The following is a 24,338-nucleotide window of genomic DNA, read 5'->3' as shown; positions in this document are numbered from 1 at the left end:
CGCTCGGCGCTCGGTGGTCTTATAGCACCACCGGGCATGTGGTGGAGCGTCACGACCTCCCTAGGGCAGCTGGGTGCTGTAGTCCGCTGGCCGGGACTACAGCGGGCAGTGGGCGGTGAGGAGCGAGCTGCTGCAATCGCCTGGTGCCGTTTCCCTCACGGCGGCGTCAGGCTCCAGAAAGTGTCCCCCAAGAGTGCTTGCCGCTCGGTGGTCTTATGGCGCCTCCGGGCGCGTGGTGGAGCGTCACGACCTCCCTAGAGCAGCTGGGTGCTGTAGTCCGCTGGCCGGGACTACAGCGGGCGGTTGGCGGTGAGGAGTGAGCTGCTGCAATCGCCTGGTGCCGTTTCGCTCACGGCGGCGTCAGGCTCCAGAAAGTGTCCCTAGAAAAGGGGTACAGTGGAATTCCGAGACATCCCCTTGCAAACAGGTGTAGTCTCTCATTGCACCCGTCTTCAGATGGTTCTTTGCCCCATTTCAAATGCAGACGGGGTGGCGGACTGGTGGTTTCAAACAGCTGGTCTCTCTTTCACGGATGTATGACGTTACAACGCATACTTTTACCACGCATACCATTACAACGCGGTTTTTACCACGCATACCATTACAACGCATAGCGCTTTGGGGTGCTGGATAGTGAATAGTTTAATTTACTATTCCAACTCCAGTCCCCGTGGACACTAGGGAAGGTTATTGGATAGTAAATTAACCTATTCCCTATCCTAGAGCGCCCCCCAGCGCAATGCGTTGTAATGGTATGCGTGGTAAAAACTGCGTTGTAATGGTAGTGCGTGGTAAAAAATGCGTGGTAAAGGTTGTATACCCTCTTTCACTAATGCAATGCCACCAGGGCCTAATTGCAGAAAGAAAATACGACATTTATTCTTTCCTAGTTGAAATATTGTACAAAACCTGTTCGAAAACTCCATTACCATCAGTTCAGAGAAAGTACTCTGAATAGTGAATACAATAGTCACCTTTATTCACCTTTATTCAAGAATACTGGAACTCATTGGTGCTACATCTCGAGTGTACCCACTTATCACAATGGGTGTTGGAAGCTTGAGTGGCTGCAGCTGGACTCATGAGGTGTCCTTTCAAGTTAGGAGATCCAAGATCCAAGGTTTCTGATCCAGTTCCAGGAGATTCCAAGATCCGGACCACAAGTAGACTCTTAATTTGACCAGGAATACGCTGGCTTCTACGTCTCAGGGTGGGGAATTCTTGTCCATTTAAAATGCTGAACCAGCAAGTTAGTTGTTGTGCACAAGAGTTACAAAGAGAGTGAGGGAGCTCAGGGAAAGAAATGCCGTAATCATTGCCTTCACCAGCAAAGCAGTCCAGCTTCCCAGGAGGAATACATGAACAAAAGACTCCCTCAGGAATGCTTTATAGACGCTTACTCCTAGCAGGAAGGTCACCGGCAGTCGGTAATGCTTGGGCAAGTCGTATCTCGTGAACATCCAGACGAGAGCGGCCATTGTGATGTAATGAACCAAGATGATGTTTGAATCAATGCTCATTTGTATATATTTCCAATCAAATTCAATTCCACGTGCTCCAACCCAGACAGGGAGGCATCTGGACATGATCAGCTCAGCAGTGGCCCATCCCATGGCTGCCACCATGATTTTATATTCACCCTTCCCAGCATTCTTTGACATCACAAGGTGGAGGCCCAACAGGTCGGTTAGGTCCACAGTCGCCTTCATAAACTCCCCGATGAAATCATAAGCTCCAACACCTCCTTCGCAAGTCGGGAATTTTTTTGCCAGAAATAACATCTTGCATAACTGAACACAGAGGTAGGTGGCTCCAGCCTGCACACATTTCCAGAAGGCATTGTATTCAGACAGTCCACTGCATTTGTAGGTGATAAAGTATGGAAAGTACGCCAGAGCAAAGCAGTTTCCAAAATGAAAGAGGGTCATTTTCTTGGTTGTTGAAGAGTCGTTTTATGCTTCAGATATCAAGGAGCCTAGAGCCCGCTGTAAGGGTCAACTGCAGGTCATCAGGTGTTCCTGTGCAGGTATTTACAGCAATTGGACTGTGATCATCTGTCTGTCCTTACCTGAATTCAGCCTTATCAGGGCCTAATTGCAGTTAATGGGCTGCATTGGGGCAGCACATAACTGTAATAAGGTGACTGTTGCTGTCTGCACCAGGCACATCCATTTGAAGTTGTGTGGTGGTGCACAAAGGGACAGTGCAACCTATATGTAATGCCAGCCCAGGTATCAGGGGAATGTGGCACTCTCCCCCACCTTGTCTTATAGATTTCAAATAGTGAGTAACAATGCCTGTATTCACCATAAGATGTCACCTCCTTATAGAAGCAGGAAACAACAGCAGCACGTAAACAGTTTTTGTAAATGCTCTGTGACGATACGTTGTTAAACCATACCATCTTAGAAGGCCTCTGTTTTTGAAGGTGCTTTTGTCCAATCAGAAGTGAGGAGGCAGGGCGCTCTTCCCAGTCTCGCTACTTGATTGAGAGAAGGCAAGTGTGTGTTGCTGGTGGCCAAAACCGGACCCCGCCTCTTTGTAGGAGCAAGTAAAGCAACATGTAAACAGTAGAGTTCACTGTGAAGTAAACTGGGGAAAAAAGTGTACCACTGGAGATTTGTATGCAAAGATCATCATCATCTAACACCAATCTTGCAACTAATGTGATTATCCTCTCCATTTCCAAAATAATCCCATATACTACATTACTTTTTTCACTAAATGTTTAAAAGTGGGTTAGAAATACAGGCAAGGGACCTAATTCACTAAGTCAAATGTTCACTTTTGTGTAAGTTTACGTTTTTTTTTGGTCACAAACTACGAGTTAATAGTAAGTTTACAACTGTGGAGACTCCTCAGTCAGGTTGGAGAACTCTGCACATAAAACGAAAAGCATGTCCTGTTTTTTTTGTCCAGAGTTCCCGACCACGGAGTCTCTGCAATCGTAAACTTACTATTAACTCGTAGTTTGTGAACACACAAAAAAAGTTAACTTCCATAAATGTGTGAGTTTAACTTTGTGAATCAGGTCCTACATATTTACATGATAGTCATGGAATGATACTGAGCATTTTTTATATTGCGGTCATTGGTAGAAACCACATACAGGGGAAAAAAACTAAAATAAAAGCATAGCAATTTAAAAAAAAAAAATCTTTCGAATATGTAGGACTCAGATGCCAACTATGGCAATTGACATGCAGATCACGGATAACAAGGTTCTGGATAGTGCCTCACATATTCTTACACTTTTTGTTTTTAAGGGGGATGGAGCCCAAATTTGAGCACCTTTTGCAACACACAATGTAAAGGCATAGAGTAGCATTGTGTTTGATGTTGAACTCTGGTAATGTCAAACCTTAAAATTATACCTAAATGTACCCCACTTATACCCCTTATGATGGAAACTGGGGCTGTGAGAATTAAAACTTTAGCTGTCACAAAGTCGTTGTTCTTTTGGGTCAACCTATGGGCAACAAAACACACAAGATGATGGATGGAATGTTGCACAATGGCAAAATATTCAGCCCCAGTCAACCTATGGGCAAACCATGAATCTAGATTTTTTTCAAGGTTGGGTGCTGCCCTAAATTCATTTTATTTTAAATAAATTAATTGGAACTAGGGCTACGTTCGTTTTGGGCAGAAGCAGAGATTTCTGCAGTCATCACGAACGTAAAGAAAATGCCATGATGAAATTTGCCAAATTTGAGGACATTTAGTAAGATGTTGGGTTCCACACCAGGTCAGACTACTGTAAAATTAAATGTGAGTAGAGAACATCGGTTATACTTGATTGAACCAACCCTCAACTTCTACGCTTGCTTTAAATCAAGTATATACGTATCCTGTGATAACAAGGGTATAGAGGATGAGGGTCACTTTATTTGTTTTTGCCCACTCTATTTACATCTAAGGACAAAAAGGTTAAAGCCACTTCTTTGGGAATTTGGATCTTGAGCCTTGTCCAAGCAGTACACTGCAACATGCAGTGGCACCTTACATCTGGATGGCATGGCCATGAAGGAGCTGAAGGCTGCACTAGAAATGGAATTCACGTGGTGGGCAAAGTTTTTTTTGTCCGATTTTTTTTAGATATTTTAGCCATGATCTTTGTAGTAAAGATATTTAAATATGAATTATGATGCATTTATCACTTTATCGTGGAATATATTGCAGTCTTTAAAACACTTCAATTGTTTTATTAAGATTATAATTGGAATCTGTGTCAGTATCAATTGGGAATATTTGTATTGTAAATGTACATGATCTAATGGCTTATTAATCCAAATAAAGTTTCTTTGAATAAATTGAGGAATTAAAGTTAACACAATTTTCTGAAAGTGATTCGAATTGCTGTGGGTATTGAACTGTGTGGCCCATTCTCAGACTGGGATTCAACATCAAACTTGCCCTTATGTGTTGTTTATCATTTCATGCATCCTGAAAGGGTGATGCAGTGAATGGTGAATGTTGAAACATTCCTCCAAAAATTGCTATGCTATAAATCGGTAAACAATGTATATCTAGGTTTTCTGTAATTTTAAGAATATAGACGTGAATATCTTGATGGCCTTGAGATTCGTTGGCAGTGTGTTTTAGCAATAAGGTGAAAGACAACACATTACCAGAACTACAAGAGAAGACATCAAGTCTGATGCACAAAACAGTTTCGCTCATCTCCATAACATTTGGATCATGGAACTATTCTAATTATATGCAACTGGAGCGGGAAGCTCTGGTGTGATATTAGATATTATTTGTTCATGTAAGGACATTCAAGTATAAATGATGGAAACTAAAACAATGACTGAATCAAAAATTAGCTACTTGAAACACTTCCTTGATTAAGGAAGGCATGAGTCAGTACAATACAAGCAAAGGAAAGGACATAGATGGCCAAAACCCTTGTTCAGATTATTTGTATTTTTGTATTTCTTTTTTAATCATGTTTGATGATTATTTTCCTTCTGCAGACAGCCAGCCCGGCTTGCACAGAGCTCGAGACAGTCATGTTGGACTGGCTGGCGAAGATGATCCATTTACCCAAAGAGTTTTTAGCTGGGGATGACGGAAAGGGTGGCGGAGTAATTCAGGTAGGTAGAAACAACAAAGGAGAAATATAAAAGAAACCCACATGTCACTCAATAATGGCTTACTTCAAGCTAACAAGCACCCGAAACAATAAACAGCAATATGGGGGAAAATACTTTTAATCAAGCAAGTTCAGGTGAAAATTGATCATACTGTTTCACTCTGCTTCCTACTTACTCTGGTGTTGTGGGGAAACCGCTTGCATGATGAAGCCAAATCTAGAGTTATGTCTGTTTGCTTCAATTTAATGTCCAAAATGTATAAAAGTCAGCTTCCATCAATTGATGGGGTGCAACATATGGGACTATGTCTTTCTGGAAAGAGGCTAAAATAATGTTATTTGTACAACGGAATTGGCAACAAGGTTTTGACATGTAGCTATTCCGTATTTATTTAGACCCTGTGATTACCTAACTCATTTTTTTACCCATTTATTATCCCATAAAGGAAGATAGGCAGATCAGTCCTTGCTGAAACTCAAATCTGTATCCTGCAGTTTAAACACGACTCACTAGCAAGCCCTTGACCCATAGAACTTTTGTGACTGGCCCAGACGGCCGGTTAGATAGTATTTATCTTCAATTTTCCAAAGGGCCTATCTCTAGAGAAACTTCCTCCCGAAGCATTATGGTATGTGTGAATTAATATATGTCATATCTCTGATTCTTTTGGGCTAGAATTACAAGTTTTCTCTGGTGGGCTCCGTAAATTCATTGTTATCAAAGGGTAGGATATGCTGCTTTGTGCAACTTAGGAATGTGCTTGCGCAGCTCTTCATCTCTGTGCTCAAATCATGTTAGTAAGGTAGTAGTACTCCTCGTTTTTACTTCAGTCAGTCTCTCACCATGGAGAGGCATAGGTGCTGAGACTACCCCTGCTGAGCCTAGACTAAAGCCTCAGTCTAGGCTCAGCAGTGTTAAGTTGCACTTTTTCTTATAATTAAAAGTGCTTTCTTCCACTCCTCCTCTCTCTAGGTGTATTCTGTATACCTAGTCAAGGTATCAGTACTAATCAATACTGTCTATAATAGGTTAAGCATTTGCTCCATCAGTGGGCAATCAAACAAGGGGTTTGTTTCGATTCAATATCATACACATCTAAGCCAACGACTCCCGTCGCCTGGACACCCTTAGGGGTGATAAGTTGTGTGTTACAAATCTGGAATTCATTATTAATTAATTAATTAATTAATTAATTAATTAATCAATTGTGTGCTAGGCCTGTCAGTAGAACAATTCACTCCAGTGCATGGATAAGAGTAACTGGGGGTTAGTCCCACGTATCCCTTCTCAGATATCCTTCCAATGTGTACAGCATTATTCATACTCTCTTTCCTGCCAAATACTTACCTCTGTATCATACCTTACCCATGATCTGTAGATGATGAACTACCCATCTGGCCAAGTCAACCTTTCTAGTTGAAGGCGTAGATGGTGCGCAAACCATCAGGCAAGTTGCATCTGGTTATTATATCCTCCACGTCGATTTCCCTCTTTTGCAGAGTCATGGTAGTCCCCAGACGCTAAGTAAATCTCCCCTAGAGCATAATGAAACATACCTTCATTTCAATTTCTACCTACATCCGTAATGTCTGGTTTTTAGCATTTCGACACTCACAACATGAGTGGCTTTGGCGATAACATCTTTCATCCGTCCCACTCTCACAGTAATTTGTCTCTTCTAAATGAGGACTATTGCGCTGCAACCAAAGAAGTATGCTGCTACATTGCTCCCAAGTAGAAACAGAGTTGCATGTTGAAATACAGACTTGAAAAATACAGATTACAAAAATAAATATTCAGCAATGTAGACTGCTAAAAATAAACACCATGCAAAGATATATACTGAAAACAAGTTCGACTGGTTACAAATTCCCGATTCCTGCTAAGCCAAACTTCTGAAAGACTGGGTTAAATTGACATTTCATTCCAAATTCCTGCATATTTGGAAACAATTGCCAAATTGAGGGATTCAGTTTGTCTGTATTTTGAGTATTGTGTAAATTGTTCTAATGGCAATCCTCCCACTTTCAAAATGTAGCTCTAACAGTACAAATAAGAAGCTTCGAGCCTGGACCAAACATTAGAGGGAAGGGGTAATTGGATTGAGAGAGAGAGACAGAAACAACCAGAAGTCCAAGGTCTTCTTCTGCACCACTCTCTTCAGTATTACATTTTACTGGCAAAGTTAATATCACTTGTAATAATGAGAATTTGCAGCTATGGTGTGAAAACACAGGATACTCACCAGCTTGAAAATGGTGGGCCACAGTGAATCTTAACCCAGCAGAAGGGGAGCCGGTAAATCAGATAACATGCGATAATCCAGGGGTCCACTACCGAAGGGAGCAGGTAAAGGGCACAGCAATAAGACAAAGACAAAACTAAGTCAAATAGTCAAGGTCAGTAAAATTGGCAAAGGTCTGGTAACTGAGTAAACCGTAGAGGGATAAAATAACAAAGGTAAGGGATGGTAATCGCAAACAAACTCAACATCAAGCAAAATGCCAGTACAACAGGGAAGGTTGCCAGGTAGCTACCATTTACCATAGGACATCTAAATTATGGCACTGCCTGACGTGGCCTGGAAGTATTGACCTCTGGCCTGAGCTGGTCTGCTAGTCATGGCGCCCCATACTCTCTCGAGTCTGATCTACCATAGTCTTAAATGGAAACACTTCAGAGGTTTACTTATAGCAGCCCTTGACTTCAAATTGCCTGCTGATTCCTGACAAGCCTCATGCTAATATTTGTATTTATAAATGTATTTGAATATTTTTGTATGGGCTTTATATGTTTTGAGTGGGCATTCCTGATTCTTTATTTTAGTGAACTATATTTAATTTTTGTAGTCTATATTCTGATATGCTATGGGTATATGTGCTTTTTGTAGGTGCACTCTATGTATGTACACAAGTACGTAAATAGATTGTGCCTGCACACGGTTTTGGGACTCGTGCAATGTACACACGAGCACATTACGACTTTACCTACACCGATTCATGCCTATAAAAGCATTGTCAGTCAAGCCCAAAGTGTATTGTTCATATTGTTACTTGATACCAGTTAGCGTATATTATTGTCTCTCATTGGCATCCGCGTTAAAAGATGGAAAAAACAGAAAAGGCAGTGCTATATCAAGTGGTAATTACCATGCTGTTTAAACGTGTTGGGAAAATTGCCCTGTAATTGTATGTGAAAGCTGGAATCGTTACCAACAGAAAGATGGATGCAAGTTTGGCGCTGGGTATGCGGGCACGAGCCATCGGTGATAATGCCTCTCCAGCGGGGGTCACCATAGCAACCAATGTCCATCTGCAAGAGATGAGGATTTATTATAACAGGCACGGCCCGGGGCGAAAAGGTGAACAAATAGAGAGCGACGTGATCCCTTTGTGGAAAATGTAAACAAGCTGAGCTTGATGCCTGCCATACGTGCTTTTCTATAAAGAACAGACGGATTGCTTGCTTTTGAGTTTATGATCCTTAGCTTTCTGGTAAACTAAAATGTCACAACAAAAGGTATATCATATTTATAAAAGTTTTGAGCAACTGTTTTGAAACTAAAAGATTGCATTGAAATGCTTCTACGGCCTATCTCCCAACTTAAGAATTTTCTGTTTTGAAACAGTGAGGTTTGAAAGCAGATGAGAAATGAAAGAAATATTCCATTTGAAAGTGAGCCAATTACTGTGAGCTATTGTTTCACTTTTAAATTCACAAACCGGCTCTTTGATCTGAGAAAGTAAATTGCCCGCTGGCATGGATAACTTCACTATCACCAGAAGTAGGTCCATAAACTTTAGAGCTTGTAAAGGACTGCATTTAGGTACAATATGTGGTGGTCAGGCTGACGTGGACACAGCACTAGAAATACGCAGCGCATACATAGCGTAGCAAGGGTGCCTTCGGTTCTAATGCAAACTTAAAGCCCATTTGCCGCAGGTTGGCTAGTAAAAAAACAGCCATAATTTAGGTAATTGGCCTCCTCAGTCAACGGTAACCTGTTGCACTGCATACACTGCACTAATGGAAGCTACACCCTCTTGACTAGGTCATCATCAGGGAATACCTAGCCCATGGGGTCCTTCTGTAGTAACTGTCTCTCTATGGCTGTGTGCCCTTCTCTCACAATGATAACTAGCCTTGCTCCCTTGACATCTACTGGTGTACATGTTGTCAAAGAGAGTAAATAATTCTGAAGCATGCTCAGCTGCAATGCAGGTTTACATAGTGCCAATGCATTGTTGTGGGAGTTACACATAACATCGGCTGAGGGATCGTCATCAAAGCAATAGAAAATGCATTCTCCAAGAACCAGAAGGACATCTACTAATTTGAAAAGCTGGCATTAGAATGACTTTCTATTTATAATTAATTTGCTCTCCAGAGTACCTTGGAGGCTCATGTTGAATACACTTGCTGCACCCCCTCCCCCAACAGGAAAAATGTGCAGTTTTAGCTCATGAATATTTCCCTAGAGAAGGCAGAAAGAAGAAAAAAGGTGTTGGAGGCATGACCAGTTGGGTCTATTTATTTCTGAAATAAGGCAGCGCGGCCCATCCCAGTCTTTTGTGTGCTCAGAACCTGCCACTGAGTTTCATAAACCTTGCTCTTTCTCAGAGGCGCAACTACAGCCAAATGTCGAGGGGGGAAGGGGTGCTAAATACAAATTTCGGGGAGGGGAGCTAGTTCTTCCAGCAATAGGCAGAGTGAAGCTGCAGGGGCTCTAAGACAGGATGAAAACACAACAAAGCCTCGTTAACAAGTAAATGTTTTTTTAAGACCTGTGAAGTATTCGGGTGCAGCTGCAATAGGACAGTCGCCAGCCCGGGAATCTGTCTCAGTCCAGACTGACACACACGACGGGGGGCTGAAGCCCTTTGAACCCAATTGGCATTGCGCACCTGCTTTTTGTGCCACATTTCTAGTAAATGTTGTTTGCTGATTACATTTGATCAATCCAGTGAAGTGTAGGGGCACACAAAACTTGCAAATCTAACTTTTACTAACCTCGTGTAGCTGGGAAAAAAAGTTGCCATTTTTTTACCATCATCACGATGCTTGCAACGTTTTATAAATTGGTAAAGACAATAGCGGTAGCGTCAAAACACAAAAGGAGCAGTGATCCTTAATGGCATAGCGCAGCGTATGCAGTGAGAAAATTGTTATGTGCCTGAAATGCAAAATCATTGTGGACTAATAAACATAGGGATATATTTACAAACCCCATTCGCCACTAGAGCGTCACTTTTTTTATGTTCCGGTGACGTAGCGCCATTTCCCATATTTACAAGGTGGCACTAAGCCACTTAACGTGGCTTACACCACCTTGTGAGTATGGCCCTTTCCACCTTAGTCCTCTGCGACAAAGGGGTGTGCCATAGGTGTTGCAGTGGGCGTTCCACTGCAAGACCCATTGCTTTTTGACACTGCTCCAGATATACAAGGCTGAGGCAGCACCAAAAACTAACGTCAGGGAATACCACCTGGTCTTAGCATGGTGATACGAGGAGAAATTATCAATATCTCCTCCTATTTTGCTCTTTCTGTGTGTGCTGCATTCTGCAGCACACATATAAAGTGCAAATTGCGAGGAATTCTTGTTTATGTGCAGGAAGGTGCACAGAAACAATCACCTCTGCAGCACAGGCACCCTTGCCGCATGGCGGCAGGGTGTCTGTGCTGGCGGTAGGCAGCTTTTTTTATGCCAGCACTAGGAGAAACACAGGGGTGCGGCACATTTTTGTGAGTACGACGCATCCCTGAGTTTTAATAATGTTGGAGCCAAATTTGGCATAGTCCCACGCTTTAAAAATTTTTGGTAAATATGCCACTAAGAATGAAAGGTAAAGGCCTCTGAAGGTGAATCAGGAGAGCAGACTTCCACCGTTATTAGAGAAACGCAAGGGCCATGCTATTGTGGTAAGTCATTGGGAGAGATGCACAGAGCAAGGCTTCCATCCAGTGTCATAAGGAGAGACATGTACTTTGTTCTGCCATGCCACTTCATAAGCAAATTTGAACGGTATAGAAGTCACATTGTGAACTCGTGGACAAATAATAATGGAGGAGTGTTGACATTGATGTACTTGCCAAAAAAGATACAAAGTGACTTTACACTCTGACAAAAAATAGGAAAGGGTGTTAGATTGTATGAAAACTCCTTGCCAAATACCATAGACAGGAACTTTACACTGTGAGGCCTCCGACAAAATAAGAAGAGGTTTTAAACTGTGGATTCTGCCAAATGCAACAGGAAGGGATTTTAAGTTGTGAACTCAGACACATGCAACAGGAACAGGTTTTACAATGTGTACTTCATGACTAACACCATAGGAAAAGGCTTCACTGTTTGAATGATTCAACACATACAATAGGATAGACTTTTACATTGTGAAGTCCAACAGATTAAATAGAAAGTGGTTGTATATAGTGAAATGTATGAGAAATACAATAGGAAGGTGACTTACATTGTGAGCTCTCTGACAAATGCAATACTAATGTATTAAATGCATATGCCCCTCTTCTTTGTGTGATATGAAGAAAGGGGAAACACAATAACAACTTGAAAGCTTGGTACGTACATCAAACACAAACAGTAGTTCAGAAAGGAAATGCCTCATTCATGATTCGGAGCAGTTGATTGAATGGATCGAGACGATATGAACAACAGAGCAGCTGGAGCATTTAATTCAGTCTGTTAGTAACAGTGTACATGTATAGAAAAGTAAATCTTGGCACACAATGGATAAAGGGAAATATTTACTTGTTTATGCAAATGTTAATTCAATACTAATAGGGTTAAATAAAAGCATGTACTTAGATATGCGAGGCAATATATTTAGGTAATGCCACAAAACAGTCATGTTCACTATATGTGCTACTTGTGCGTATATATAATATATATAAGTTTTGTATATGTAATTTGGAATAACTTATTTTATTTGCCATTATTTCCTATAGGGATTTATTTTAAATCACTTTCCTCATTATTTTCTACAAGAGTGTGTTGCAGTACCTGTGAGTGGCCATGTGTGGTGCTAGACTTACTCCAAGGCTGTGCTGGAGTTCATTTACAAATGTGTTGGACCCTTACTGGCTGTGGTAACAATTGGCTTACTCTTTAGTGGATCGGTGTGTGTATTTGCATGCCTCTCTATAGTCCCTCCTTACCCCTCCCTAAACCTCTCCTTAACCTTCCCTATTGCCCTCCCTTTAGCAGCAAGTATTTCTCATTTTCCAACCCCTCTCCCAAGCGCTTCCTACACCTAATACTAAAATATATATCTATGTGTGCAGAGACCATCAAAATCTGGGCAGAGACCTTTGCAGAGAAAAGTAGAGAGGTGAGGTTTCTGCATGTAGGTTTGGGAATAGTATCTTGTGTGTAGGAGTAGAAATCTTCCCAAAATGTATTATGGGGCTCTATCGACAAACACATGGTCATGTTAATCTGTTTTCACTTTAAGCCAACAGGCTTAATTCATTGATTATTACATGTTGTGACAAAGGCAGTAGCCCTTTCATTTTATATATTGAATGACTTGGCAAAGCCTGCAGGTTTGACCTTTTTGATTAGGAAAAGCCTTGTGTTTTACCATATGTTTTTACAATAGGCCTTAGAGGGGCATTGTTGGTTTCTCGGAATACAGTCTGCTGGTGTCATGATATTGCGCAGAAGACATTTGGGCTCAAAAGTGACAATACCTGTTTGTAAGATAATGGGCCCTTTCCAGACGCTGCAGCATTAATGCTCGTTAGATCGAGAAAATTCTGGAAACTGTAAAGAAAGGGCACACAAAACCTCGGTGGCCATTTCGGATGGTAGAATATAAATGCTTCCCCTACAGTTAACACAACTTGCAAGACAATCAAGTGTTTTGAGGAGGAGAAAGATGTATCTGGCGTGCTGTGTGTCCAGCATGGACAAGTGTCTGCAGCAGCGTAATCAGCCTTTGGTGATCCATGTTACTGAAACAAAATAAATGAGAAAGAAAACCAGAGCAAGTTCAGATAAGTAAGAAAACTATTTTTTAACAAAAGGCTATTGTACAATTATTTGAAACTATATAAGCAAACTGCAAATCTACTGTTTAGTCTTTGTTTTCTCAAAGCCTTGTGAAGATGGATTTAACAAAGTGAATCAGTAGAGGATATGAAGCAGTTTCTGATTATCAAAAAAGAACAACTACTTCCTAAAGAATCTCTTAAGGACATAAATCAAGAGACTGGTAATACTATTAAAGGGAGTTAAAGCAAGTGTAAAAGAGAAATTTCAGGCCTCTGTATCCGAAAGAGAGAAAAATAAACCAACCAAGAATAAACTAGTAAGAAACTAGCACATATCTTTCTCTCAATCCACAATCCCTTTCCCCCTTGATCGCAGTCCCTGAGCAAAGGGGAAATTTACTGGGTCCAGGTCTGTGTGCAGGTAGACTTTCATCACTCCTGCACGGTCAAGTACACAGTTAAGTGCCAAACTAAAGTTCTGGCACAAATAAACCCATTGCAACTCACAAATAATGTGAGCGGGCAAGATTTACAGGGCTAGTTGCCCATTACAATATTTCTTTAGCATGCATGGTAGTCACCCTGTTTAATCCTCAAGGCACCTAGATGAGAGATTCCAATTTGAATTCCACCTAAAATATTGAAAATATTTGCCATTATAGTATATTATGATATAGTATAGTATTTAATTGCACGTGCATTAAAGTGGTATTCCTTTTTAAAGAAAAAGCATTGGTTGGGCTTAATCTATAGTTTATCATTTTTGTGGGCTACTTAGTTTTCAGTTTCTAGCCAGCAACATTTCATGGAGTCAGTCTTGGATTGTTCTGCTCCAGCACCCTCAGAGACAGATTTTATATTGTGAATTCCTTGATAAATGCAAGATGAAAGGATCTTACATTGAGTTCTTTGTATCAACCACTATAGTTAGCTTACATTTGACAACCCACATAGGATTGTTGTTAGACCTAACATTCTAGGAGTGGAATCTCCCCAATCATTTTGCCTCCACTCCCTCACATTGCTGAACTTGCTTTTGCTGGCATTAGGAGTATGTGCACTTTACTCATGTTAACGTGTTTGTGCTCTCTCTTTTAAACATGGTAAAATTTCCCCACACCTAATTGGCACATTTAATGTATACCTATGTTCCTTGTAAATGGTACTACGTACACCCCGGGTCTGTAAATTCAATTCTATTAGTGGACAGCAGCACTCATTGTGCTGCCCACTAAAGTAGAACTGTAAAACATCTCAGGCCTGCCACTGCAGCCTGTAGTGCAGTTTTGAATTATTGCTATTTCGACTTGGCAAAATATATCTTTTGCCCAGCCTAAACCTTCTAAATACTTATAGGTCACCCCTAAAGTAATCCATTAAGGCTCATAGTGTTGAAGAACCAGGGGCAACCCAATAACCCTGGAAGCTGGGTAATACAAAAATGTAAGGAAACAATGATCGTTTGAGGGGAAATTGTGAACCTCAACTTCCTTGGTTACTATCTGTAAGAAGGAACAATTTTTTATAGTCAAACAAAAAATCATAGAACTTTTTTACTTAAAGGCTTTGTAGGGTAAAGCGGTTCTTCCAACGATGCAGCGGCGCAGTGAAAGTGAAATAAGAGAGCATAAGGGTGCGCCGGTGCTAAACATGATATATGTATATGAATAGTGACTGATAAGGATGCAATGGTGTTTAATACACACTCTGGGACTGAGTGAAGAGCTCCAAATAACAATAAAAATAATACGCTATAATTGTATCAATATTTCGACTCCGTATAGTTCTTCATAGAGGGTCATCATCAGAGTGAAGAGAAAAGAAAGGAAGGACCTAAAGGGTAGTACTCCAGGGGTGGATGTCTGAAAGTACAATGCGGATGGGATCTGCCACGGTAGTTGGATACACTTCAATTATGCTTCTCAATTCTAAGTATAGCGTGAACATTCATAAAAATGAACTTTCCAATGGTGGCCTGAATGGGGTGAACTCTAGGCAAGATGATAGCTCCAGTAACACTGTCAGGGATCAGTATTTTTGAGAGACGCTGTGTTTCTGGGAAAAACAACACAAGCAATGGCTGATAAACCCCTGCTGCTTGTGGACACCATCAAGGATCAGTGTAGGCGAGTGCTGGAAATGCATCTCATAAGCAGGGAGCACCCTCCTTATAAGACGCATTTCCAGTGCTCACCTACACCACCGAAAGGCTTATAGGGTAGGATGCATTGTATTAAAAAAAAATAGGACATTAGTGTTTAAGTTGTACATGTCCTACCAGTCAAAACACCCTAAAGTCCTTTTTCACTGTTGGGAGGCTATCTCTTCCATAGACTGGGTTACTTTATTACACTTAATAAGGCCTAACTTCAGATTGGGACCAGGTAGAGAAATCATGTTTACACTCAAGTACATTGTGATTTCAAATCCTTTTTAATGGTAAACTCACACTTCAAGTTAAAAATACCACTTTTCTGCCCAACTGTGCCTTCCAGCCAGTGTCCTGGGTCACATGACTGTGAATGGCTCTCCTATGGTGGGTTGTATATTGCCTCCAGACCGGGTGAACAAAGAAAGCTTGGTCATGAGGGGATTGGGTCTTCCTGATAAGATGACTGGGGAGGAGCTGTACCCTGCCATGATTACACTTCAAATGGCCTTGCCTACAGCACACACAAAGGAACCTGGCACAAGGCCTGCCATTGCCTTTGTCACCCTAGACAGTTTGGAACCAACACTAGGGGATGGGGAAGAACTGACCAGAACTGGTTTTGGAGGTAGGGCAGGAATTCCCACACACAAAGGCTGATGCCATGTTAAAAAGTGAGACCTTCAGAACACTCCTGAACCTGTGGAAGGTTTCTGCTAGTCCTTTCAGCAATAACTTGTCACGTGTTACTTATTACGTAAGGACAGGCCTGAAATACGAACGCGAAGTAGAAATGTATACATTTATTGCGGGCTATTATTCTTTAGCACAACCTTTGCATTGTGAAAAGAACTGAGGATCCATATATTGAATATCTATACAGTGCACACTTCTCAAGCTTTACATTGTAAAGACATCACAGCAAAGGGAAGGCTCTGTTTCTTCCGAAAGTCACACAACCGTATTTATTTGAATACGGAGCCCCCAAAGAATCTTTAATAATTTATGGCAGAGTCCTGTAATGCAAGAAGAAGCCTTCTTGGGCAGACAAGCAGAAGGTACCGTGATACTCACTGAAAGAAACCAAACTAATATGCAGCTGAGAATTATGGGTAATTTATAAATGTAAGCTTATTGGTGTAAGACAAGGTCAAAGCAGTTTTTGCAGTTTGAAGTAACCTTCATCCCGACCCTTGCACGTCTGACGCCCATCAGCGAGCTGTCTGAACACAGGGCAAGTTCGGTTTCCTTGTTCCTTACAGAGTTACCAGATTGTTCCAGTCCTGGGATTACTGTTAACGAATTAACGCGTTCTGTTTTTTAGTCTTTTAATTTTATTGAAGTAGTTGGGCTGTTCCACCTGAAGCCATAACCGATGAAAACAGATCCATCCCCGGACCGGAAAAGTTATTCCTCTGGGATATGGAGATATCTACTAACTACAACCATTAAATGTGGCTGTTACTGGAAAAAGGCCCATGAGAAGGATTCTGGAGGAAGTTCTCTGGTGAAATAATTGTTTCAGAGTTATTAATCATTGCACGAGGCTGTTAGGGTTGGCAGCGGTAAAGACGACCCACATGTCCTCTGTAAAGGTTCCCTGAGGTGTAAAATAGTTTTCTAATGCAGTCGCTTGCCGCTGGTCAAATATGCGGTGGTCCGATCTTAAAAACAAGCATTGGCATAGTCAATAGGTCTCGCCTTTGGGACCTTATAAGTGTTTAGTTATCCACCACAATATCCTTGGTGCAACAACATCAACTGTTGCATGGCTAAACACTTGTTTTTCCTTCTTGGCTACATCTCACGAGATTTCTCGTAATTAGTTTAACTAAATATTTATGGGCTGGGATTGAGAGGAAGAGGGAGACTCCCCAAGGGGTGAATGTTATTGCAATTAGCCGATGTTGACGCTACTGTATACCACCTGAGTTTTCTTCAAACACCACAATTGGATGTCTTTTTCGTTTTAGTGTGACCTAGCTACAACTTTGTTACCATGATCTTATGATTTGAAGCAGTTCCTTAATGTCTTAAATCGTTTTCTAGTTTTTCTTCTGGCATCAGTCTAAACCTTATGAAGATACATTTTTGACACATCTCTATATCAAAGTTTTTCGAGGATTCCGCATTAGAGACAAAGGGAATAGAATTTTGATAATTAATATGTATTTGGAAGGACCGTTTTGTCCTTTCTGTCTGACATAGATCTTAGAAGCAACAACTCCTTCTAGGGTAGAAAAGATGTACATTTAGAGTGACGTAGGTTTAAAGGCATAAGTGTACTTCTGGAGAGTGGAAGTTAGGTAAATGAGTTGACTTTCACACTAGTTGTCTGTGGCTGAAGAGACTCTAAAAGGCAATTTTTGTCTTCCCTCTTATCTCATTCTTTCCTGCTGTGATGCCATCGAACCTCCAGAAATGACCAGAGCCTGGGTACCTATAAGAGAACGGCTTTTTATCTCGAGATCATCCTAAACCTCTCTTCCATGCTCAAAAAGCATTGGCATAGCCAATAGGTCTCGCCTTGGGGACCTTGTTTTATAGTGTACTAAATAGCTGAAGCTTTTGAAATGTAATTCACTAAAAGAGCAACCTGAGCCATAGTCTCTGAAGAAAACAAGCACAACAGGACAGTGTCTCAAGAGCTGATGTGGAAGAGACTATCCGCGTGTGCACCACTTGCAATAGACTAACAACAGCAATGTCTAGTAAGTGAGGCCTAAAAAGGAAAGTGCCCCACTTCAAACATCTACGGCTTTCACTTTTCTGTACTTTAAATCCATTAAAAATGTATATTTTAAGTGTACACTGCACCCAATGCAACATACACTCCAAATAATAGCACTAGTGCCACATAATTACATGCCACATAATCACAGTCTACTGAATAAAACATACACTCCAAATACCACTCAGTGCCACATATTTACGCACCACAAAATTACACTCTACTGAATGCAACATACACTCCACACAATACCACTCAGTGCCACATAATTATATGCTACATAATTACACTGCACCCAAAGCTACATACACTCCAAATACCACTCAGTGCCAGATAATTACACTTTACTGAATGCAACATACATTCCACACAATACCACTCAGTGCCACATAATTATTTGCTACATAATTACACTGCACTCAATGCAACATACACTCTAAATAATACCACTCAGTGCCACATAATTACACGCCACATAATTACACTCTACTGAATACAACATACACTCCCCATAATACCACTCAGTGCCACATAATTACACGCCACGTAATTACATTCTACTCAATGCAACATAAATACACTCCACATAATACCACTCAGTGCCACATACTTATATGCTACATAATTACATTGCACTAAATGCAACATACACTCCAAATAATACCACTCAGTGCCACATAATTACATGCCACATAATTACACTCTACTGAATGCAACATACACTCCACAGAATAACACTCAGTGCCACATAATTATATGCTACATTATTACACTGCACTCAATGCAACATACACTCCTAATAATACCACTCAATGCCACATAATTGCACACCACATAATTACACTCTACTGAATACAACATACACTCCCCATAATACCACTCAGTACCACATAATTACACTCTACTCAATGCAACATAAATACACTCCACATAATACCACTCAGTACCACATAATCACATGTCACAATTACACTCTATTCAATGCAACATAAATACACTCCACATAACACCACTCAGTGCCACATAATTACACACCACATAATTACACTCTACTCAATGCAACAAATAAACCCCACACACCACTCAGTACCACATAATTACAAGCCACATAATTACACTCTACTCAATGCAACATAAATACACTCCGCATATTACCACTCAATGCCACATAATTACACGCCACATAATAACGCTACTCAATGCAACATAAATACACTACATATAATACCACTCAGTGCCACATAATTACACACCACATAATTACACTCTATATAATACAACATACACTCCCCATAATACCACTCAGTACCACATAATTACATGCCAGATAATCACACTATTAAATGCAACATAAATACACTCCACATAATACCACTCAGTACCACATAATTACACACCACATAATTACACTCTACTCTATGCAAGAAATACACCCCACATACCACTCAGTACCACATAATTACAAGCAGCATAATTACACTCTACTCAATACAAGATAAATACACTCCACATATTACCACTCAGTGCCACATAATTACACACCACATATAACACTCTACTCAATGCAACATAAATACACTCCATATAATACCACTCAGTGCCACATACTTACATGCCACATAATGACTCTCTACTCAATGCAACATAAATACACTCCACATAATACCACTCAGTGCCACATAATTACACGCCACATAATTGCACTGTACTCAATGCATCATAAACACACTCCACATAAATGCACTCTATACCACATACCACCAATCGACATAAATGCACTCCACACCATTAAACAATTTCACTAAGCATAATTTCACTCAACACCACAGTTCCAGGCCACACAATTCAACTCCACACATTTCCAATACACCCTGCATAATTACACACCAAATAACTTATTTGAACTCCACAATCCACAACGTACCTCCAATCCACACCATACAGTGTCACCACCTGAGCACCAGACATCATTCACCACCACCATTTTGCATCAGCGCACCACCTAAGCATCACGTCAGTCTGCCCTTGGAATCTGGCATCTGTTGATTCTCGAGTGTCCGTCCGCTAATCGTGTTCTAATTAAATTACTGTTTTCAAACCTCCACTCCCCTGTTATATATGTCCCGCTCCCCCATACCAAAATCAATTATAACAAACAAGCATGAGAACAGCCAGGAAGAAGTTGCCAGCAGTGCAAGTACAAAAAAAGTAGAAGACATTTTTTAATGTTACAATCTTTTTTTAATCATGTTTTTCAGTTGTACATAATGTCATAATTTTGATGACAAATAACTTTTTTAATTTGAGTGCTGATAATAAAATGGAGGTGTTGGGTTTTAGGGACACCTCTTTAGTGCTGGACATCCGTTTGGTAGTCACTGGCTCTTGGGTCAATACTAGCCTGTGATATTTTGACCAAACATTTCGATGTTACTGTTTGTGTTTGCTCACCTATTAATACGACTGCGTGTACATGTTACTCCATTTTGAAGAATTTAAGGAGCATTCTTACTTGCCTTTTAGTTGAAGGGAGAAGGTTTGTGATGCAGACAGCTATCTCATTCTTTTTGGAGTATAGGAATGCAGTCTTGGTCGGCTTACCAACATATTGGATCTGTTGCTGTCAGAATGTTCCATTTCAGAAATGCAGCTGCCATTTTTGTTACTTTATTTACTTCAGGACCATTTTGTTAAATCCCAGTTAGACTTCCTTCATTGGTTACCATTGAACAAACGTTCATATTTAAGACACTTTACATAGTGCACAAAGCACTAACTGGCACCTGTTCTGAGCATCTCAGCTCTCTACTTCTGTCCTACAACCCCGGTCACATGCCTCATTCCTCTTTTCCTGCTTTCTTGGTTATTCACATGATCCATCAATCCAGAGCAGGCATATCTCTTTCTTAGTTCTCGCTTCCATCCCCAGTACACCAGTACACTCTGTCCAGATGAGTGGAGGGTGAGAGCTGTACCAGTGGCAGTGTAGGGTGCAGCACACTATCACCAGACCTATTGTTATCAAAGCATACTTCTCTTTCTGTAAATTGTAAGGGATTTTCAAATATATAAAGTTGGTATTTTGGGAAAGTACAATACCTTTTCGAGTAGTGTGACAGATTTATGCTGAATCGAAACTCTGACAAAGACCAGTGAAGTTAAAGTTCATTAACTGAATTGATACAAGTTAAAGCAGAATATAAAAATCTAATAAAATACAGTAAAAATACGCATTCAAAATCCAACAGATCATCTCCCAGCCTTAGTACCTAATCAGGATAGCAGAGGTGCAGATACTTAGGAATAATTCTGTAGATTAAAAGAATAGGAGTAGAGAATATGATTAGCTCTGGACATTCGCAAGCCTAGAACTTTTTGCAGATATATACTTCATAAAACCATTTAATAATTGCATATCGTGACAAATAAAACACATTCGTATGGCACTAGCACAAATTCATATCTGGAGACTAGGGAAAGAAGGTTGCAAGAATCTACGTTCTGCGATGAACCCGAACAGAGAACATGAGCAATGGTTTCCTCTTTTATAGTTGTAGAATCTACAACAGAACAAAGGCCATCATATATTCAGGATTATTTAACATTCCCCACTGACGTCAGACCTATTCTAAGCCTGAGACAACTAATGTTGAGTGTCTTAGGGATGGATTTAAATCGGTAGAGGTTAGGTATATTGTCAAGATGGGAGCCCTGAAGAAGTTTGGAAAGTCTCAAAGGACAAATGCCATTAAGGTCACTAGAGATTACAAAGGGGTGGGGGCAAGATTGTCAGTTCCAGTCCAATGGAATTCTACTCAGGTATGGCAGCCTCGTGGGGCGATTGACCATAAAGGGTATCTGCCTCGTGGGGTGATTGACTATAAAGGGTATCTGCCTTGTGGGGTGATTGACTATAAAGGGTATTTGAAGCGCAGAAACATGGACCTCGCCACATAGTATCCTGATGCACTCATGGTTGTTGGTGTAGGGTTCTCGTCTAATGTCCACCATCTTTTTTTAAACTCCATTTTAGTGGCATTTTACAGATGTCACACCTTCACAGAACATGTTTTGAACAATATATATCGTTCTCAATCCCATTGGAGGTTTCAACTCACTTTGTTGCATTTCCCTTTTACAGAATCATGTTTACGGCTATGTACTGCTGTTGCCTTTTATGTGTTTATTGTGCATCATCTCTCGGTCCCAGTAGGCTTTATCCCCTTTGTATGCTAATATCTGAGGAATGAGTAGTGATATGTTCTCTGACAGGATTGTAGCCAGAGCCTTAAAATAAATATCCTATGTAGCTTATTAACAAACAACAAAACTGTTGGGTCTCTTATTAGGATGTTTGCATGTATGATCTGGCACTTTTGTCAGAGATAACTTGTTTCGTCATTTCTAATGGTAGTTGTGCTTTGTGAGTGTCATCTCGGGAAAGGTGGGAGGTTTCATTTGTAAACCAGGTGTTATTTTCTCTCTTTAGTTTATAGGGGGGGGGGAGTTATCTCAATTAATTTGCGCAACAAAGGCAAAGAAAAATGAAATGCTTACTCAAGGAGTATACTTAACAACCCAGCAGCCTAACAATCAACTCAACTTAACCCCTTCCATGCTGGTGATGAACCCCAGCCGTCATGCTCCACAGTGCTCGTGTGCTGATGACGGCTGGGGTTCGTCACGGCCCCGCCCTGTTCGTTCCGCGGCCACACATGGGGGGAATCGCGGCTACACGGAAGGGGTTAAACACTCTCGGCAGCACAATCAGCACATACACCCCCACACACCTTCAAACGAAACCTAAGAAAGTACAGCTGTAACCTGCACAGCGCAACGTCAACAGAGACCTGAAGAAAAGAGACTGACACAGGCTACGTGGAGGGTGAAAAAAGACCTGCACTTTCATTGCAATATATTCACAGATATCCCGAAAACAACTCCATTCTCACATGTGTTTGGAATGCAGGTCAGAATGACATACACCCTCTTCGAAAGACAACCACAGGGAAAACCCAGTGTCCAACACAACACCATTCCCACTATATTGTGCATGGTTTGCCCAAAGATAGCCCACCTGAAGACCTTCCATAAGCAACTGTCGAAAGAAAGATACATTTCCAAAGAAAAGTATTGGACAGCAATCAGATCACAAATGTGTGCTATATAAAAATGCATAATACAATATATCATTGCCAGAAAATAATTAGTGTAGGTAAAATATGCCCTTTAGTCAAACAGGAAACATTGTTGACCCTAGCTACATTAACACACTCTATTAATGAGATTATGGATATGTATGAAGTAGTGGAGTGGTGTGGCTCACTGGTTAGAGGCGGAAGACCTGTAAGCCGAGAATGGCCCGGGACCAGGGTTCAATTCCCGACGCGGCAGGATCTTGGACCAGGGTCAACGGACTCGATAATTCTCGCCTCAGTGCCTACTCTAACCAGAGAACACACTCGGCAACTCTGGGCATTAAGCTTGCCTCATCTCTACAACGGCCCCCAGACGCCGGGGATGCCTGGTTTCACCCTGGAGATACCCAGAAAGGGACCATCTCACAGGGAAAACCAGGACAGGTTCCCCAGAGGTCTACAGCGCCAGGACACTTGGTTAGAGTAACAGTGCGCTTTACAAATATCCCACATTTACATTACAACTTTGAAATGTTGTGAGCTACTTCGAAGACAATTGCTGGTATAAAGCTATCTACTTTAACACTCCAATCTCTTTCTATTTCTTCCAGTTTGTTTTATAACATGTTATCCCAAGTGAGGGGTGGAATGTTCTAATAGCAGCCTTCGGGTAGTGGATTTTCTCAATCCCGATTAATGCCCCAAAGATATATTTTGAGCTTTTTCTGATCTCTGTGCCGGAGTCAAATCAGCCCTCACGGTGGCTGTCGCAGGATGTCCGCCCTCTAACAAGCCTCAGTGGTTTAACAATGATTGCTCAAAGGCGCTGGGCCTTGAAGGCAGCACTCAAGTTGTTTCCAAGAGATAGGGTTGAGATACTTTGTTTAAGAGCTTTGTACAAGAATGCTTTAAAGAAAGAACGGAGACCCTTAAGGCTGATACTTGGGATGCGTTGGTGGAAGCCAGTGGAAGGAACAACAGTGGCATTTTTAGAAAATTTGAAATACCCCTGTTCTGGCTGCAGAATCTTTCCCCGGTCTGGCCCTGGTTAAAACAGAACCTCAATGGTATGCTCATTTCCCGTCAATTTATTTTCTAGATGATAGTCAGGGACAGCCAATATTTGATGGTAGTCCGGTGTAGGTTACTGCTGCTGGTCTTTCACTCTCAGTTTCCATTCAAGTTATTGGAGAGGTGATATCACTATTTGG

At 41.1% G+C, this 24,338-nt stretch overlaps 1 protein-coding gene and 1 pseudogene across 2 annotated transcripts in view; one reads left to right on the top strand and one right to left on the bottom strand.

Moving 5' to 3' along the window:
- The window catches only part of LOC144829207 (aromatic-L-amino-acid decarboxylase-like), a 626,175-nt gene that overhangs the window by 254,646 nt on the left and 347,191 nt on the right, over positions 1-24,338 (top strand). For both annotated transcript variants that reach the window (XM_078688108.1, XM_078688110.1), the window contains exon 4: positions 4,980-5,099. In XM_078688108.1, the coding sequence (XP_078544234.1) occupies positions 4,980-5,099 (120 nt within the window). The remainder of the gene's footprint in view (positions 1-4,979; positions 5,100-24,338) is intronic.
- LOC144827578 (BOS complex subunit TMEM147 pseudogene) lies at positions 1,251-2,074 on the bottom strand (annotated as a pseudogene).

The sequence above is a fragment of the Lissotriton helveticus genome, chromosome 4_1 (assembly GCF_964261635.1).
Source record: "Lissotriton helveticus chromosome 4_1, aLisHel1.1, whole genome shotgun sequence".
Taxonomy (NCBI): domain Eukaryota; kingdom Metazoa; phylum Chordata; class Amphibia; order Caudata; family Salamandridae; genus Lissotriton; species Lissotriton helveticus.
This window is presented reverse-complemented; position numbering and strand designations above follow the sequence as displayed.